This window comes from the organism of the source record quoted next, unplaced genomic scaffold, assembly GCF_019419815.1.
Source record: "Pyrus x bretschneideri cultivar Hongxiangsu unplaced genomic scaffold, Pyrus_bretschneideri_v1 Contig102, whole genome shotgun sequence".
Taxonomy (NCBI): Eukaryota; Viridiplantae; Streptophyta; class Magnoliopsida; order Rosales; family Rosaceae; genus Pyrus; species Pyrus x bretschneideri.
The window spans coordinates 1,128,464-1,142,766 of record NW_025999394.1 but is presented as its reverse complement, the minus strand read 5'-3'; the positions used below and the strand labels follow the sequence as shown (position 1 = coordinate 1,142,766).

The window sequence follows — 14,303 nt, the reverse complement described above, 5'->3', positions numbered from 1 at the left end:
TTTCTTATTCTATAAACGAAAGGAGAACAACTTGTAACTCATGTATGCTGGAGACATCTATATTTGTTCAAGCAACGACCTTCTACCTAGCTTTTGCTAATTCATTACTTGTCCAAGAGCAACATGATTATAATGATGCCGTGGTGGCCACTCTGCAGCTGCTTGTATCTTTTGAACTCTTTAGCATGGTGGTCATCAGGCACTGCTACTTTGTAATTACCCATATGTTAGGTTGTTTGATCAGCTCCAACGGCATATCTTATTTTAAGGCGGTATAATTGTTACGATCCATTAGACCACTATATACAACTAGTACTTATTAGGCTCATAACAGTTGTAATATCCATTAGGCCCGTTAAATGCTAGCTCTCCTTTTATATATTTAAGGCTTTTTAGCTAAAATGGTCCTTGAGATTGTCCACTATCCATTATTTTGGTTCTTCCGTTAAAAACTTCGTTAAGTGTCCCAGAGCTCTTGGCCTTAAGTTTGGGCAATTTTCAAAGTTTCGTAACTCAATTGTTTCTTAACCAAATTCGACCAATAATATATCAAAATGATGATAGGAAAGTGTTGAACAAGATTATACCTATTAGGAAGCCCAATGGTTTGCCGGAGATGGCCAGAAACTAGCTTGAAAGGTGATTGGTCGTGGGAAAACTAGAAAACTCGTCGGAAACTGGGTAAACTTTAAACGTTCATAACTTCTTCAATAGTCAAAGAAATTGAGTGATTCAAAAATGAAAATCGTACTTCTCGATGAGACAAAGAGAATGGTACCTTTCTCGATGCTAAATCGCCTTGTTTTGGCTGGAAAACAGCTCGAAAGTGGCTGTCTTGGTCTCCAGTTAGCCACTTTCGAGCCATTTTTTGGCCAAACCATGGCGAATTAGCTGTGGAGAAAGGTACCATTCTCTTCGTCACGTTGAGAAGTATGATTTTCTTTTTGAATCACTCGATTTCATTGAGTATTGAAAAATTTATGAACGTTTAAAATTTACCCAGTTTCCGGCGAGTTTTTCAATTTTCCCGCAAACCAGTCACCTTTCAGGCTATTTTCCGGCCATCTCCAACAACCATTAGGCTTTCAAACAGGTATAATCTTGTTCTACACTTTCCTATCTTCATTTTGATATATTATGGGTCGAATTTGGTTAATAAACGATTGAGTTACAAAGTTTTGAAAATTTCCCAAACTTCCAGCCAAGAGCTTCAGGACACTTAACGAAGTCTTTAACGGAAAGACCAAAATAATGGATGGTGGACAATCTCAAGCACCATTTCTATTGATTTTCAATCTCAAGGACCAAAGTGATGTGTTATGCAAATCTTAGGGACCATTTTGGCTAAAAAGTCTATATTTAAACTCTTACTCATCTGAATGGGGGGAGGAATTAATAGAGAATAATGTTGTTTAATTTCTTGCATTTTCTTTTTCTTACTTCTCATTTATGAAATGGGTTCCATCACTCAACTTTGAATGTATACAATATTAAGGTTCTACATCATTAGTTAGATAATTAGTTAAATAGTTGTACAAGTCAGCTATACAATTAGCAAGTTTGATAGTGTTTAGTTAGAGTTGTTAGGCTTTCTATTATAAAAGCAGTGTGCCATTATCATTCTTTTAAGTCAATATACAAGTCTCTAAATTTGCTCTCTAAATTCTCTCTAGTTCATCTTTCTCAGATACTCTTTCTTCTCCATTTTCTCTTCGATTCTCAAATATTTCAATGTAGTTAACGTATAGGTCTAATATCATATCTAAAAGGTTGCATACCCTCAAAGAATGAGATGAGGTGGAGTTCCAAATCCAGTATAATTTGTTGAACTCATGTGAGACAAAAGAATAGCAAGAAAGAGCAAACAAATGGACATATGGATGGTAAACAAGTTTACACGAGGGAATCGATACTACAACAATAAGAGAGGTAGCAGAGCTTTTATATTAGACAAGAGATAGCTTTTTCAAGGAACTATCGCTAAAAGGACTTAATATAGGTTGATTTCAGCTTTTTGATGCAAATCTAGCTTAAGAGCAGAGTTTGTATGCTTGTTTGTTTGATTGGTTGAATGTCCTTGTCTCTGTTGTCTCTTCTTTCTTTTATAGGCGATTTGGCCCTGGGGGTTAGGGCATTGCTCTTGCTCGAAAGCTTCTTAGAGGGTAGTGAGTCATCAGTTTTTTACTTGTAGTGCCATTGGAAAGTGGCTTTTAGTTGATTATGAGTTAGTCTCCATCACTTGTCATTTCCATCATATACACGTGGCTTATGTTTTGGCTGAGAAGGCTTCAGTTTGCCTCTGGGCTTGACGCTGGTCCTCAAGTAGATTCACCTTGTTTTGCCATCTTTGGGTCCTCTTTTAGTTTAGCCCAATAGTTAAATATTAACCCAAACAAATGGGTTGTTGACAAACACAAGTTTCGAACCCACGAGGAGATTGAATAGTCAAATTCCACTCACCATTGCAGTACTAGTTGTTTACAAGGTTGAGCCAGCTTAAAATCTCTCTTTTGAATGCAGAAGTTGGCAATATTAGACTATTTCAGATAGAATCAAGGCAAAGGAAGCAACAGAGTTCGACAAAAATGAATCTGAGGGCTTTGAAAATTGGACTAGGACAATAAAGTTAGGTGATCATTCCAATACAGATTTTTGTGTTCTAAGAGTTAAATGGCTGGGTCAACAAACTAGTTCAGAATAAAGTAATGCAACGTTTACTACATTTTTGTATCATTTTTCTAATAGAAATAAGACTCATCAACATATGTAGGTCTCATCTCGATTACAGAAATGGTACAAATATGTGATAAGAGTATCGTTTTTTGTTCAGTCAACTTTTCCCAATATAACAATGCTTGGTTAACAATAAAAAAACATTGCTTGAACTCTATTCTGTTAAATTAGAAAGTGTATGGGATTATGTCAATTGACTAAAATAGTGTCCTCCTTTCTTACACCGAATTTTAATTTTCTTTTATTCGTAGATTAGAGAAGTATAGAATATTGTATGTCTAATAAACAAAACTATTAAGTTGGAGAATATTCTGATCCTATACTACACCGAACACCGAATAGTTCTTAAGCTTATCAGTTAAAAACATGAAATGCCTAAAATATGAGGAGGACTTGCGTGACACGGTTACACAACCGCGGTGATGAAAGATATTACTCTGTTTTTTGTCCTGAAAGGAAAAGTATATTAGTAAAACATGATTCTTGTAGAAAAGTATCATAAATTGGTATTACTCTAAACTGAAACCTGAAATATATCAATACAACTTCAAAGCTCAAATTGATCTAAACTATATGATCCACCGTTCATACAAGTTTTTTTAATTAACAACATAAAAATAACTTACCAAATATCTAAGTAAGCTAACTCTTTCTATAAACGAAAACAACAGAAAGCACAAGAATTCCTTCTCTTAACCATGGACAAGAAAGAAATCAAACAAAAAATTAAAAAGAAAAAGAAAAGGTTAATCGAGGTACATCACTACACAACAGCTGTGCGCGAATTCAGCAAAGCCTTCGAAGAGCCGGCTGACTGTGATGAATTATAGGTAGTGCAACTGGTAGACGAACACTGAGTTTGATCTTTTACTGATGATCCGGTGAGGTTAGACGTATAGGAGAACCTACACATACTCAACGCAGGTGCAAAGTACATTGGCACTGGCAACTTCGAAGGCAGGCTTGGTATGGGGGCCTCGAAATTGAGAACATTAATCACTTGCCTAATAGAAGGCCTAACCGTAGGATCAGGATGGCAACACCATAACCCTACTATCATCTAGCACTCAAATTCCATATTCAATCTTTTATCAACAGCTTCAGTATTTGGTCATTTCCATACAGATCCCAAACCCACTCCACCAGCCTTACCTTGCTCGGTTCCTCCTTTGCTTCGACGGGCCTTCTTCCACAGCTAATTTCTAGGGCAACTACCCCAAAACTATAGACATCGGATTCTTTACTAGCCCTTCCATCCGTCACACACTCTGGGGCTAGATACCCCATGGTGCCTGCTAATACAGTTGTTTGTGAACCCAAGCCATGGTCTACAAGCCTTGCAAGCCCAAAATCTCCAAGCTTGGCATTGAAATTTGAATCTAACATCACATTGCTTGACTTTATATCTCTATGCACCACACATTGTTCCCACTCCTCGTGAAGATACAAAAGTGCCGATGCTAAGCCAAGGGCTATTTTGTGCCTCACTGTCCAAGTGAGATAGAGCTTCATTCCAAACAGGTGGGAATCAAGGCTTCCATTTGGCATAAGTTCATAGACCAGCAGGAACTCACCTTGTTCATGACACCAACCAATGAGCTGCACCAAGTTTTTGTGTCTCAATTGACTGATGATCCTCACTTCCGCTATGTACTCCTTTTTACCCTGTTTTGATCCTCTGGATACTCTCTTCACATCCACTTCTGTGTTTGATTCAGTTAGCAAACCCATGTAGACTCCTCCAAATCCTCCCTCTCCAAGCTTGCCTCTCTCGGAAAAGTTGTTTGTTGCGTGACTTAATTCACGGTAAGTGAACCTCTGGGGCCCAGTTCCCTTGTCAAATTCATCATCCATGGACATATCATATGCCTCATTTATCTTCTTGGCCCTTCTTCTCCAAGAGATGAACCAAAACAGACCTAACCCACAACTCAAAAGACCGAATCCCGCTCCTAAACTAACCCCAATTCTTATTTTTCTTTCTGCTTCATTATTACTACTGATCTCTAGGGTTGAACTAAATGACCAAGACAGAATGTTGTGTACTTCCACCCATGCACCCGTGGCAGCAGAAAAACCGACACTTACTAACTTCGGCAAAACCTTGCTCAAATCAACTATATACGAAATACTAGAATCTCCAGTGCTGAACTTTGGATTTTTGGAATATGTTAAGAATACACTTAAATTATGGGAGCTAGAATTATAACTTAACCATGCATTTCCTACTGATCCATTTTTCATGGTAGTTTTCCACGAAACGTTGGCTACTGAGACAATGGAGTTGACATTGATCCCTACGTGATCAGGACTTGGATCCCAACTATTTTGAAAACTGTCAAACTCTACAGCAACAATTTGATTTTTGGTGGAGTTGAAGGAAGAATCGGAGCTAAATAGAAGGTATCCCCCAGTTGAATTTTCGGGGATTTTCGAATCAAATGGTGCAAGGAAGAAAGATATGACGTCACCATAGTATGTATCATTCAAGGCTTTTATGACAAAGGTGAAATGGGTTGTGAAGTCAGTGAGCCTCCCCGTGCTGGCATCATAAAGGCGCATGGGTTGAGCGAATGAGGCCCGACCTGCACTTTCAATCAGCAGACCATCAACTTGATTCTTTGTGAGCTGAATGACTCCTCTGGATGGGAAGGCGTCACCTTGGAAGGTTATATCCTTTGTGTTTGTATCAAAAGTGGAGATGTTGAAGAAGAACGGCTTGACATTTTCGAGTAGTAAGAGGAAGAGAAAGAAGTGGAAGAGAAAAGAGGGCAAAGTTTGTGTTTGGAGGTGGAAAATTGGATTGAAGAGAGCCATAGTTGAAAGGTCTGTATTCAGAAAGAAAAGCAGGAAGGGGGATGCATGCTTATTTGGATGGAGAGGCATAGGTTGAGTTCAGCTATATGCTTGTCCTAATTCAAGACTTGTTCTTATTATGTAGATAAATAACCAAGTCAATTCCATCGAAAGATATTCTTCTCAACTGCTCTTACTCAAATACTATATCACAAATTATTGAAGCCAACATTTTCTGATCATATTTTCTTTACCATATATAAACAAAGGATTTTTATGTGTAGTAATAGAATTAAGGGTCAATTACATAATACTCCTTCAGGTTTAAGGTCTATTATAATCTCATACAACATCTTTAAAACATTTCACTTTCATACCTCACGTACTACTTTATTTCAAAATAATACCTTCGTTAGATTTTCCATCTATTGGTCTGTTAAATGCTGACATGGTTGCTACATTTGTGCTGATGTGGCTGTCATGTGGCAAAAAAATAATTTTTTATACATTAAAAATATTATAATATTAACATATTTAAAATAAAATATAAAATAAAATAAAACCAGAAAAACTCGAGCCCAGATCCCTTTCCTTCCCCATCACCTCTTTGCAACTCCCATTTACAAAATCCACAGCTCAACTCGCGGCTCATCCCCATTGAAGCACTTCCATACCTAATTCTACCCACCAACCAACCCATTTACAAAATCCCCACTCCGAAACCTTAATAACCTAACCCCCTAACTCGTAGAGAGTCCTACCTAGGCCATTGAAAAAGTCAGAGTCGACGGAGAACCTCTGAAGGTGGGTAGCAGTGGCGGTGGAGTTGGAGGAAGCGGTGGGCTTGGGGGTCGAGGAGAAAGGGTTGGGTGGTTGGCCCCCCGAGGAGTCGTCGGACTCCAGAAACATGGCAGGAGGTTGGAGGAGGTGAGGCAGAAGAGGTCGAGGTTGGAAGGGTCGAAGAGGAGGAGGTCATCGAAGTTGGGATGGATGGACATGAAAGAAGAGATGGGTAAGGAGGTGGGGGTGGGATGTGGGGTTGCAGGGAATGATTTCTGGGAGAGAGAGAGAGAGAGAGAGAGGTGGGATGTGGGGTTGCGGGGAATGATTTCTGGGAAAGAGAGGGAGAGAGAGAGAGAGAGGTGGGACCCGTGCTAAGGGGTGCACTGGTGGAGGGGATAGACGGACGGGAAGGAAAAGATGGGTAAGGGGTGGGGGTCGGATGTAGGGTTGTGGGGAAGGATTTCTGGGTTTGGGTTTTTTTAGGTTTTTTTATTTTTTAAATTTTAATAGGGTTAATATTATAATATTTTTAATGTATAAAAAATTATTTTTTTTGCCATGTGGTGACACATCAGCACAAATGTGGCAGCCACATTAGCATTTAATAGACCAATGAACGGAAAATCTAACGGATATATTATTTTGAAATAAAATAGTACATGAGATATGAAAGTGAAATGTTTTAAAGATGTTGTATGGGGTTTTAATACTCCTCAAACCTGAGGGGGTATTATGTAATTTACCCTAGAATTAATTATTACATTTAACATTTAACTGATGTTCTACGTAGTACTATGATTTAATGATATTCTTCTTCAGTTGGGAGATCTTAAGTTCAACTCATGTGAATAACGCTATATAACAAATTATTATGGCTTACTCATTGTGTGACTTAGCTCCAAATGTCACACACATAGCAGAAATATATTGTTCTATTAAAAAAAAAAAGTTAACTAATGCTTAAATTGATGTATCATATGACGGGCTAATTCCATTAAAAAAAGAAGAAGCAGGCAGTGTTCTTTCTTAAATTCTAATTCACAAAATATATTACACAAAATTACACGTGCATACTCCAACTGCAAGTTAGGCATCAGTTAACTTTTTTTTTAATAGAACAATATATTTTCGCTAGAGTGTGACATTTGGAGCTTCATTTTCGCTAATGGTGTGACATTTGGAGCACAAACCCACATTACTTCTTACGATCAAATTTAATAGTATATATTTCGAAATTATGATTACTCTAACATTACTCTGGACTAATGTGAAACGGGACGTGTACTCGTAACGTGACGATTCAGTGCAAGATTTGTGCTTTGTCTATATATTTGGCTGGGAATGTGGGTGAAGATTTAACAAATTCATTGGTGTGGTGTTTGGTGGTCGGCTTGCTGGTATTGAGTTATCTATAAGGTGTGATATCCACACGATCCTTTTTTACTTCTCACATACTCTTTTAATTTTCGGCTGTCGGATCGAATGAATTGAAGAATATCAAAGAACATAAATTAACAAGGACTGTATGAGAAGTAAAAAAGATGTGTAGATAACACACCCCAATCTATAAGATGATAGCTACTTATTTTCATTAAGAATTGGTCAGGATTAATTAACTTAATTATGCTTTCGATCGAGAAAAATGACTTTGTAACTTTTATTCAGACTTTTTTCATTTTCTAAAGCTTAGGAATACAGTAATGCAAGCATGTGACAAAATAACAGGACAAAAGGATGAGACTGTTTCCAAAATAAAGATCCAACAAAATTGTGCGTTGATATTTTCTTCAATGTACCTAACCAAACATCGCCGGTTGCCGTCTGAAATGTATACTTTTGAAGGGACTATGCATAGTTGTTGACTTCCCAATGAAACCAAACCAGAGTCATATCAAACACTTGGGCCGGACAGACACATGTGGATGCACATGAACATTTTAGGCTCTGTTTGGGCCTGAAATGACAACGTGGACCGAAGAGGGTCGACGTGATAGCCATGATTTAGAATATTTCTATTTTTCTTATCTTTTATCCAATAAAGAATCTTTCTAAAAAAAAATTAATTGACTACCTTCATTATGTTGTTTCAAGCAAATACCACTATTTTTTATTTTGGATCTTCATATTCTCTCTCTCTTCATAAAAAAGATGGGAGGTAGAAACCTTGATCCAATGGATATTGTTCAGGTCAATGAGCTTTCAGCCCATGAACAGGATCATTCCAATTGAGTGACGTTTGAAGAGATCAGGTAGATGTCTCAGTTGCATCCTATACGAATTGAAATTGCCAAGATCTAGGCTTGGATAAACATGAATTATCCGAATGATCATAATGCCCACGTAAATGAATAGAGACGAGTGAGTTGAAATGAAAAAGGTCCAGGCTGGAGCGGGTCGACCGCTGAGAGATGATGGCAACGGCATGCGCGAATGGGCCTACGTGGTTGGACCTGCACCGAAGGCAGCGTGCCCTAGGCTGCTGCAACGCGCTTTGTCGTGCGAAATGGGCCTTTGGAATTAGTTCGAGACTCGCGTCATTCGGCTACGCGTGCTCTTGGGTTTAAGCATGTTGGGTTGCATTGCTGCTGCGAGTTGGGCCGGTGCCCTGTGGGCTTGTGTTATGGAACGTTATGGGTTGTGTTGCTCCTACGAGCCGGGCCTCAGTGTCGTGGGCATGTGTTGCTACTCAACCTGGGCTTGTGTTGTTATTGCGAGTTGGGCCGCGGCAGAGGCTGCTGCTGCAGCACGAATCATTTGACGTTTTAATACTAGGGTGGAGCTGAAATTTGGACAACTTATAACTCTCAGTTAGACGAACAATTTTCGTGAAGCCACTATTTTGAACCAAGCTACGAAAAATGGGGTTTTACCACCCGTAACATGGTTGTCTATATTTCTGCGGAAATTGCACACTAGGTCAGAATTTTGAACATCTGCAATGATTGCATCGCTAGATCTTCCTGAAATTTGGATATATTATAGATGTTGGGCTAATGAACAACTTTCATGAAGGTAGCGTTAAGATCTGAACCACAAATAAGGAGATTTGGTGCGTTGGCTAGGTATTCATAGCATTTCTTCGCGATGAAATGACTTTTGTCAGTGGGTGCAAACCCAAGCATATAGGGAGTGTCATTCATCATAGTTTCAGCATTTCCAACCATGCTTTCCTTTTTCTATAGTTTCAGCATTTCCAATCATGTTTTCCTTTTTCTAGCACACATAAATCAAGGAATTAAAAATTTAGGAATTGGGAGCGCTAGAAAAATTCAAAGAAGGGTAAATTCTGAAACGAATTGCGAGAGCTTCTTTGAGAATTAAATCAAGCTCTCAATGAAAGCATAGCAAAAATTCACTATATGAATTCGTACCTACAAAACAATTAAATACCTTTGATCAATTACCAAAGCCACATGTCCACGGAGGGAGGTGAGGAGGGGGGATTTTGTCAATGGATGTTCGATGCCTAAATTAGTTTCTCTGAAAGAGAGAGAGAAAGAGAGTTACAACTTAACTATGTAGCGAAAGCTTAATAGAATTTCATGTAGAATAAAGTATTTATAGGGAGATATTTGGCCACATGTGTAGGATTGCCATGCACTATGTCAACGTCCAGTTGGTCAACTGTATCATCCAATGGATGGAGGAGAGAATTATCCTAAAGATATAATTAATTAAATAATATCTTGGGATTATCTCATGGTATCTTTGATTGGATTTGATTGTGATTCCTTATTTGATTGAGTTGGTTTTCAATAAAGAAAAGCTTAAAGATATGGATCTTATCCTAGTGCTCTGACAACCACCTCATTTCATTTCGACCCGCCTGAGGGCTTGGACAGGGTACCCCCGAATCACGTTTACCATGCAAACAACCGAGCCTGATAATATCTCCCCTTCTTCAATGTTGATGAACGCATCATCCGATATGCTACAGTTACATCGGAAGTCCAATTATGGACTCAACAGCTCCAAGCAGAGCTGGAGTAACAGAGTAGTGGTGCCACCATCATCATGTTCGAGAGCAATGGGCAAATTTAAAACGACTTCGTTAAGAATGACCATGCTTGTTCTGCATGACAATGGGATCTAATCCAGCATGGAATCAGGCAGATCTTCTACATGTCTTGAAGTTCCTACAATCTAGGAATTGACGTGTGCCGTAAGTAATCACACTCCTAAAGAGGATGCAATATCTACTCCTATATATAATCTAGGATTCTCCTGGCTTAACACAAGGATTCTATCCTAGAAGGTCTCTCTCTTGACTAGTATAAATATGCCTTTTCGGGGGTCTTTGATGGCACAATCATCGCATTCTAATTCTCTTCTTGAGTCATATACTTGCTTATTAACTTAACCATCGAAAAGCCTTTAGCCGGCACGCGCACACACACAACACCCCCACCCCCTCCTCGGATCTCAGGCTTGCTCACTGTTGTTTGTTGTTTTATAGGTTACTCAAATTTGTGCCTCCACCATCTGCGGCCGGAGCACGAATTTGGTTCCAATACCCACTAACCAGGAATCGTATTTAATTTAAGTGCTAAATGACCGATCTATCCCTACTTCAGATCATCTATAAGATCGAGGTTCCTTCTTCCCCACTGCCAATAAATGGAGCTAGATGCCTTCAACCTCAAGATTTATGTCAAATTCAATCTCTACGATTATACTAAACCTTGAGTGATTCTTCAATCAACCCAACTACTTTTCAGTACAAACTCATTTAACTCTTTTGCAAAACCTTTAACTCTTTAGCTATAATCTCAAAGTTTGCCTTCAAAGCAATCTCTACGTACGATCCCTTAGGTCTAAAACTTTTACAGCTCTGCCACTCCGTTATATGATTTGGTTGACGTGGAATTCCAACCACCCTAATTTTCTCTATGAGGCACATGTTCTATAGTAAGTCCAATCTGATACTAGTGAACTTAGCACACTCCACTAGCATTGTGGGACCATAACTTTCAGACCACCGGACCAAGATGGGGAAAACATAAAGACCAAACCTTACTTGACCATAAAAACACATCTCTAATCATATTTTGATTAGGACATAATCTTGAGAATTCCTATTATGGTGGGAATTAGTGTGTGCTTTAAACAATCATTAACCTAATAGGAAATGATCTCTTCCCAAATTTCCTATTAGGATTCTCCTAACTTTTAATACAGATCTTTATCCTTATAAGGATTTTCATTGGACATTATAAATACACCCCTCTAGGGCTCAAAGAGAAGAGGTTCTAAGTATCTAACCCTAGCATATCACACATCTTATTCAACGCATCCCTGCATGCTCATAAATGGAAGTACATGTGATTTGACTTTTCCTCTTTGACGAAGAGATATGTAGGGGATCATTCCCGGATTCGATCACACGCAGAAGCAATCCTCCCATTCATGGGCGTTCATGGAATTTCGCAACTATTGGTATACCAACGGTCATGCGTGAATTTGGTTTCAACAATTAGTATTTTCATTGAGAGATAAATTCTTATGTTTTCATGAACAATCAGCACCATGACGGCAGTCACAACCACTTCAATTAAGATTGAAGAACTCAAGACTCTAATTTTGTTTGAAGGGGACAAGGATGATCTGATTTCTCAGATGCCAAGAATGTCACTTATCATGGTAATATATACCCTTTTTAGGATCTTGATTAGTCAATAGTGAGGCTTGGTTTTTGCAAACAAATACAAAGAGGGGAGTTGTTCTTACTCTTATTATCTACTCCGATTAGATTAACTTTTTAATTTCTAGTGGTGAAACATGATATGATCCAAAACTCTAAGCCTTTAATCAACCTGCAAGTAACACTAAGGATAGTGATGAAGAGGGAAGGAAGGAAGAGAGAGAGCAGAGCTCTTGAATTGCTTTTGTTTATATTTCTTTTTGTGTAAATTCTGATCTGATTACAATAATGAGAGCTAGTGCTCTTATACAAGTCATGACTCCTCAAGCCAGCTAGCAATTATAAAAAACTCCACTAAAATAGGAATAAGCCTAATAAACCCAAGAATTAAGCCCTCAATAGTGATTAAGCTAATCACTAATTACAGATCATATCAAAACAATTATAATTGAATAGCTTATGGTTGCCATCAAATCTACGAGGCAATTATTTTGGTAACTTTTCAAAAATAAGAGGTTATTGAGATGATTGGGTGTCATTCTGGAACAATGCAACCATTTGGACGAGTCATGGCTAAAAAGAATAAGTCTGCAGACCCGATAAAAAAAACTTGGTGTTACAAGGCTGGGAGCAGACCCAAGAGAAGACAACCGCAACCGACTCAATACCTAGACAAATCAGAAAGATTAGTCAAGAGTTATCATAGCCGCTCCAATCGAACCCATGGATCTACCATTGTAATAGTAATTTAACAACTTGTGAGTAATTTAGGAAGCATATCTAACAAACTATGCCGGAGCATACAAAAACACTAAATTTGCTTGTTCCGCAACACTGCATCTGCTTATATCCTAATTCGAACCAATGCGCCATCTTGATCCAAGCCAACATTGCTCGGAAGCAGCCTCGACGAGATCCAGCTTCACTCTGGCGTTGTTCTTAAAAGTAGTGAATTTTGGCAAATTGGAACGACCCTTTCGGAGCAACCATCACGAAAATTCAAAACACTTTTCAAAATTTAATTGACAATTGTAATAGTTGCTCCACCTTTCCATTTCACTCTGCAAAACGCATTTGACTCACGATTCTCACCTGAACCACGTCACCGAGTAGATCTACACAGCTCCAACAAGACCTCTGGAATTACTATAGTAACTGAATTAAGTAAAGCTCATGTGAACGTAGTAGGTACTCTAAAAAGGTCCAAAGAGATCAGAATCAAAATCTGACCAATTGATGTCCGCATGAAGAATGAAGACATGTGTTTCAGTATCTCGTCAACCAAGGTTCGAGAACGTTCATGATCCTATCAACAATCTCGGTGGAGCCAGTAACTATGAAACCTAATAATGGTTTGAAGCTCGCTCAGGACAAACACAATTATAGATTGAAGTAGCAACCAGCCTACGAAATTCAACCAATACAAGTCTGCACTGACAAAAATGGAAGCGAAGTCACTTGCAAAACGTTGTACGAGAAACTCCACACTTGTAGTTCGAAATGAAGAAAGGCAAAGGGCATGGAATGGAGTAGGAAACAGAATCTATGATATTTTGAAACACTTGGGTCGATTTTGGATTTAATGTAATGGGAATCATTTCCAGCGCAAAACATGAAGTAAATCTGGAGAAAAGGTCATCTCGCAAATTGCATGCACAGATTAGTGTATTTTCAAGTTACTCTAATTTTATCTATGTATGCATGATATTATCACAACGAGCCTCACGCATGCTCCTAAATATAAGTCGTGTGCGGCTTTAGAACAAGCAAACCCTTGATAGGACCACATCAAACTACTAATTGACCTTAAGCCAAGTCAGCTTAGCGTGATCAAGAATGTCTTATGCAATAACTCAGGCGCCTAACATGGGTCAACGTCAGGAAAGTGCATACTCCGGACAGAAGACCAAAATAGGGAATGATCTTTTGAGGTCAACTATGAAATACCGAAGATCTTTGTTATCAAGAATATGTTCCTCCCGTAATAAGTGCAGTTAAGTATGGCTGTGATTGAGATTATTTAGGATATGACCATATGATCTGCTTACTCAAACACAATTGGTCTTCCGATGAAACCTAGCAATCCAAGAATTGTAAGGGCTTTCCAGATGAGAACAGAAAGCTGGGACTAATCATAGCGTGGGTCAAACCAATCGAGGGAACGTTGATCGGTCCACATGAGAAATTATCATGGCATGGACTCGTATTGGTGCTTATATCCCAGACCACATGTCAAATCAACATGTTCTACATGTTAAATCAACATGTCTTGCCACCCCAGAACCAGCAGGTCTGAAGGAAGAGCTATTCTGATAAAACCTCAATATGAACAAGTTTATCCCGATCTTCT

The 14,303-nt window shown here is 38.6% G+C and overlaps 1 protein-coding gene across 1 annotated transcript; it reads right to left on the bottom strand.

Annotated features, from left to right (window-relative positions):
• Window positions 1-3,253: 3,253 nt before the first annotated feature.
• Window positions 3,254-5,793, bottom strand: LOC103954725 (L-type lectin-domain containing receptor kinase IX.1). Its single transcript, XM_009366549.3, is given in 2 exon segments — window positions 3,254-3,837; window positions 3,840-5,793. Coding segments are annotated over 2 exon segments (2,121 nt in total). The 5' UTR covers window positions 5,620-5,793; the 3' UTR covers window positions 3,254-3,496.
• Between the last annotated feature and the right edge of the window lie 8,510 nt (window positions 5,794-14,303).